The sequence below is a fragment of the Capricornis sumatraensis genome, chromosome 19 (genome assembly GCF_032405125.1).
Source record: "Capricornis sumatraensis isolate serow.1 chromosome 19, serow.2, whole genome shotgun sequence".
NCBI lineage: Eukaryota > Metazoa > Chordata > Mammalia > Artiodactyla > Bovidae > Capricornis > Capricornis sumatraensis.
The window spans coordinates 60011989-60017368 of record NC_091087.1 but is presented as its reverse complement, the minus strand read 5'-3'; the positions used below and the strand labels follow the sequence as shown (position 1 = coordinate 60017368).

At 35.9% G+C, this 5380-nt stretch overlaps 1 protein-coding gene across 1 annotated transcript; it reads left to right on the top strand.

Annotated features, from left to right (window-relative positions):
• The first annotated feature begins 2488 nt into the window (after nucleotides 1–2488).
• LOC138095008 (small ribosomal subunit protein eS28-like) lies at nucleotides 2489–2698 on the top strand. Its single transcript, XM_068990979.1, has one exon. The coding sequence runs from the start codon at nucleotides 2489–2491 to the stop codon at nucleotides 2696–2698; it is 210 nt and encodes a 69-aa protein (XP_068847080.1).
• Nucleotides 2699–5380: the final 2682 nt, after the last annotated feature.

The following is a 5380-nucleotide window of genomic DNA, read 5'->3' as shown; positions in this document are numbered from 1 at the left end:
CCCAAATTCTTTGCAAAAGTGATTGCAATGGACATGAAATATATGACTAAACCAGTAAGATCAAGATTGCGGCATTTGTTTAACAGATTGACTGAGTTACAGATAGTGCAAGGAATGAATCTGTGGATTTTTGCTTAATATTGTTAAAGGGTATGGGAATCATTATATTTTTTCTTTCTTTAAAGATAAGCAGTAAGGCATGTAGTTTCAGGGCAGAGCTTAGAATGGAAGATGACTGAGCTGAGAGGACCAAAGGAAGAAAAAAAAAATTAAAATAAATAAATAAAAGAGGCATAACCCAGGTTAAGACACTTAACTCCTAGCATTTTTTGATATAATATGAGCAACTGGAGTATGGCTATTGGCTCCCTGTATCCAAATTTTCTTTACTATTAGAATTTAAAGCCAGAGTACAGTTATCAAAGAAACACTAACAGGAAGACTAGCTGGTGTGAAGCATTGAACACTGATGTCACCACTGCATAGGGTTAGAAATTTAGCAGTCATGGTTATGTAGTGGAGTGATAGTTTGTGACTGTTTTCCGTTGTCCCTTGCAGTTGCAATCCATCTTGACTCTGTGTTTCACTTTGTTGAAGACATTCATGGTTTCGATTTCCTCTGACCTTCAATAATTTCTTAGTGAGTTAAGATAGACCTGCATAAAATCAGAAAATTAAGCAAATACATTTGTATCAATCAGTAGAATAGTCATTCATCCTGATAACAATGGTTTGAATCAATATACATTTGTTTCAGTCTCATGATACCCGATGTAATTTCGATGACCCTCCCAGATGTATTACTGGATTGTCTGGAAAATTTTTTCCCTAAAGATGGTGTGCCTGAGGAAAGGGGCTTCAATCCAGAGGTCAGTAGTCACAACTAAACCTGTGGCCTCAAATCATATATAATAAAGACTGAAATATACAAGAAAGAATTTAAAATATTTGACTTGGATTGTCACTGCTAGTTAAGAGTTTAATCAGATTATAAGGACGCTTTATGAATCAGCTAATTTAAGTTGGTTTTAATGGTAAGTCAAAATTATTATTGCTTTAAAGAAAAGAGATATTAATTTGTTGTCCATGTATGTAAAGTAATCCAAGGCTAGTATCGTGTCATTTCTCAAAGTTATCAGGGATCCAATCTTCTTCTAGCTTACTTCACACTGTTCTTGGTGTTTGGCCAAAGTCACCAAGATCCAAGATGGTAACATCTACATTTCAGGCCCTAGAAGAGACAAAGGAACAAAGCAATAGAGAGAAAATTGTGAGTGCTAATTAGTTCTTAAGAAGTATGGAAACTGATGCATGCTATTGCTCTTTCATTCTACTGTCCACTGTTTTGTCACATGACCAAGTCTAACTGCAAAAGGGTTTGGCAGTCATGTTCTCAATCAGATACTAACATTATATATGGAGGTCAAAAGGGATAGAGTAGGAAGTCCAGCAGTCTCTGTGATCAACACCATAAATTAGTTGAAAAGGCAAGATAAACAGTTTTAACTCTAGGGGAAAAGTAATGAATTAATTTTTAAGTGATCATTAACAAACAGAATTTTTAAATACATAATTTTATACATTCTACTACACAAACAACCAAAGGGAGTTTTCCCTTATATCCACACTTACCATGGTGCCTTGTTTTTCTTTGATTTTAACAAATGGATTTACACATAGATATTTATAATTCTCTCATTATTCTCCATATCTTTAAGCTAAAAAATGTTATCTTAGGTCTCTATTTCAGTTTATTTCTGCATTTTAATTTTGGTACTTACTCTCTAAAGCAGATGAATATTTATACAAATGCAGTCTTTCATTCAACAGTTTTGAGCAAATGCATTATTTTGAAAGTGCTACTCTCAAAATAATATCATTGTGCAAAACCAGTTGAATGTAAAATTCTTCTTTTAAATAATGAATGAAAGTATTTTGAGTCATTTCTAAACAGATCACACTTCTGTCAGAAAATAAATTATGTTAATTAATGTTACATTCTCCACTTAACAAACACTCGACAGGTTGATTAAAGAAACTTTACCTTGAAGAACTGCTAATGCTATTGTCATAGTTGACTTTATGATAACAGCTCTATAGTTCTAATTTTCCCTTTTTTCTTTTCTATTTTTTAAATTATAGAAATATAATAATACATTTGTAAGAGACTTGGAAAGTACAGAACAAAGTTACATATAGTTCTACTATATATTACAATTATTTTTTAAGTAGATAACCTAAGATATTAGTTGGTTTCAATATAAAACTCTCAAAAATGAATGGAATGAATATACAGAGATGTAGAAGGATATAGTAGACCTGAAAAGCACCATGAACCAATTCAATGTAAGTAAGATTTATACAATTTTCACACAACAGTAGTAAACAAATTCTATTGACGTTCCCATATACTATAAACTAGGAGACACTGGAACATATCCAGCGACATAAAATAGGGCACAAAAATTTCATGGTCTATAAGGCCATCATGGACATGAGCCGTGTGCAGCCCATCAAGCTTGCCAGGGTCACCAAGGTTTTGGGCCGGACCAGTTCTCAAGGACAGTGCACACAGGTGCACATAGAATTCATGGACAACACAAGCTGCTCCATCATCCGAAACATGAAAGGCCCCGTGCGCGAGGGCGACATGCTCACCATGTTGGAGTCAGAGCGAGAGGCTCGGAGGCTATGCTGAACTTGTGACTGGGTGCTGGATGTCTGGGTTGACGCCTTGGCCCACTAGGATGATCAGCTGTTAATAAAGAGTTTGTATCATATGTTAAAAGAAAAAAAAAGAATAGAAAGCCCAGAGATAAATCAACACACCTGTGGACACCTTATCTTCGACAAAGAAGGCAAGAATATACAATGGATTAAAGACAGTCTCTTTAACAAGTGGTGCTGGGAAAACTGGTCAACCACTTGTAAAAGAATGAAACTAGAACACTTTCTAACACCATACACAAAAATAAACTCAAATGGATTAAAGATCTAAACATAAGACCAGAAACTATAAAACTCCTAGAGGAGAACATAGGCAAAACACTCTCCAACATACGTCACAGCAGGATCCTCTATGACCCACCTCCCAGAATATCAGAAATAAAAGCAAAAATAAGCAAATGGGACCTATTTAAAATTAAAAGCTTCTGCACAACAAAGGAAACCAGAAGCAATGTGAAAAGACAGCCTTCTGAATGGGAGAAAATAATAGCAAATGAAGCAACTGACAAATAACTAATCTCAAAAATATACAAGCAACTCATGCAGCTCAATTGCAGAAAAATAAACGACCCAATGAAAAAATGGGCCAAAGAACTAAATAGACATTTCTCCAAAGAAGACATACAGATGGCTAACAAACACATGAAAAGATGCTCAACATCACTCATTATCAGAGAAATGCAAATCAAGACCACAATGAGGTACCATTTCACACCAGTCAGAATGGCTGCTATCCAAAAGTCTACAAGCAATAAATGCTGGAGAGGGTGTGGAGAAAAGGGAACCCTCTTACACTGTTGGTGGGAATGCCAACTAGTACAGCCACTATGGAGAACAGTGTGGAGATTCCTTAAAGAAATGGAAATAGAACTGACTTATGACCCAGCAATCCCACTGCTGGGCATACACACCGAGGAAACCAGAATCGAAAGAGACACGTGTACCCCAGTGTTCATCGCAGCACTGTTTATAATGGCCAGGACATGGAAGCAACCTAGATGTCCATCAGCAGACAAATGGATAAGAAAGCTATGGTACATATACACAATGGAGTATTACTCAGCCATTAAAAAGAATACATTTGAATCAGTTCTAATGAGGTGGATGAAACTGGAGCCGATTATACAGAGTGAAGTAAGCCAGAAAGAAAAACACCAATACAGTATACTAACACATATATATGGAATGTAGAAAGATGATAATGATAACCCTGTATGTGAGACAGCAAAAGAGACACAGATGTATAGAACAGACTTTTGGACTCTGTGGGAGAGGGAGAGGGTGGGATGATTTGGGAGAATGGCACTGAAACATGTATACTATCATGTAAGAAACAAATCACCAGTCTAAGTTCGATGCAGGATACAGGATGCTTGGGGCTGGTGCACTGGGATGACCCAGAGAGAAGGTATAAGGAGGGAGGTGGGAGGGGTGGTCAGGATTGGGAACTCATGTACACCCGTGGCGGATTCATGTCAGTGTATGGCAAAACCAATACAGTATTGTAAAGTAAAATAAAAAAATATGAATTAGAAATTGAAAAAAAAATAAAAGTATTTAAATCATACCAAGTCTGTTCTCTGTCACTGTGGAACTATGTTAGAAATCAATATCAAAAGATATTTGAAAATAACCCATATATTTTTAAGTGCTATATGATATTTACCAAGAGAGATCTTTGATTTAGCCATTGAAAGCCTAAATAAAGTTAGAAGACTGCAAAAACACAGAGGGCGATTGCAGAGAAGAAAGCATTTATGTGAGAGATTAATATCAAAATGGGAAATTAACATCACATGTATTTAAAAACCACATATATTTGGAAATTAAACGGACAGCATTTGTATTTTATTAGTTTATTTTCAGAGGATAATTAGTCTAGAAAGTCGTAGAACTTTTCAAAATTTTAGAGTGACACAAGAATGTAAAGTTTGTTATTTAGTTGTTACTAAACCAAGAAATGGGCTTTCCTGGTGGCTCAGTGGTAAAGAATCTGCCTGCCAATGCAGGAGATGCAGGTTTGATCCTTGGGTCTGGAAGATCCCCTTGAGAAGGAAATGGCAACCCATTCCACTGTTCTTTCCTGGGAAATCCCATGGCCAGAAGAGCTTTGAATGTATTTGTGTGTGCATGTAATAAAACTTACCTTCTGAATATCTGAATACCTCTTTGAGAATATGAAAAGGAAGTGATGCTTGGGAAAACAGTTGAAAACAAGTATGGTGAAACAAGTATTATGTAAACAGTTCTAACCCCAAAAATATAAAGTTAGTCAAAGATGCGATTGATCTCAAAGAAATATAAAATATTAGTGGAAATAAATGAAAAATTTAATATTACTATTCAAAAAGGATATAAATGAAAATGTTAATTGAAATTTATAGTTAATTCCCTCTCAGTTCAGTTCAGTTCAGTCACTCAGTTGTGTCCGACTTTTTGTGACCCTGTGGACTGCAGCACACCAGCTTCCCTGTACATCACCAACTCCCGGAGCTTACTGAAACTCATGTCCATCGAGTTGGTGATGCCATCCAACCATCTCATCCTCTGTAATCCCCTTCTCCTCCCACCTTCAGTCTTGCCCAGCATCAGTCATCATTTGCATTGATTTTGGAGATCAAGAAAATAATATCTCTCACTGTTTCCATTGTTT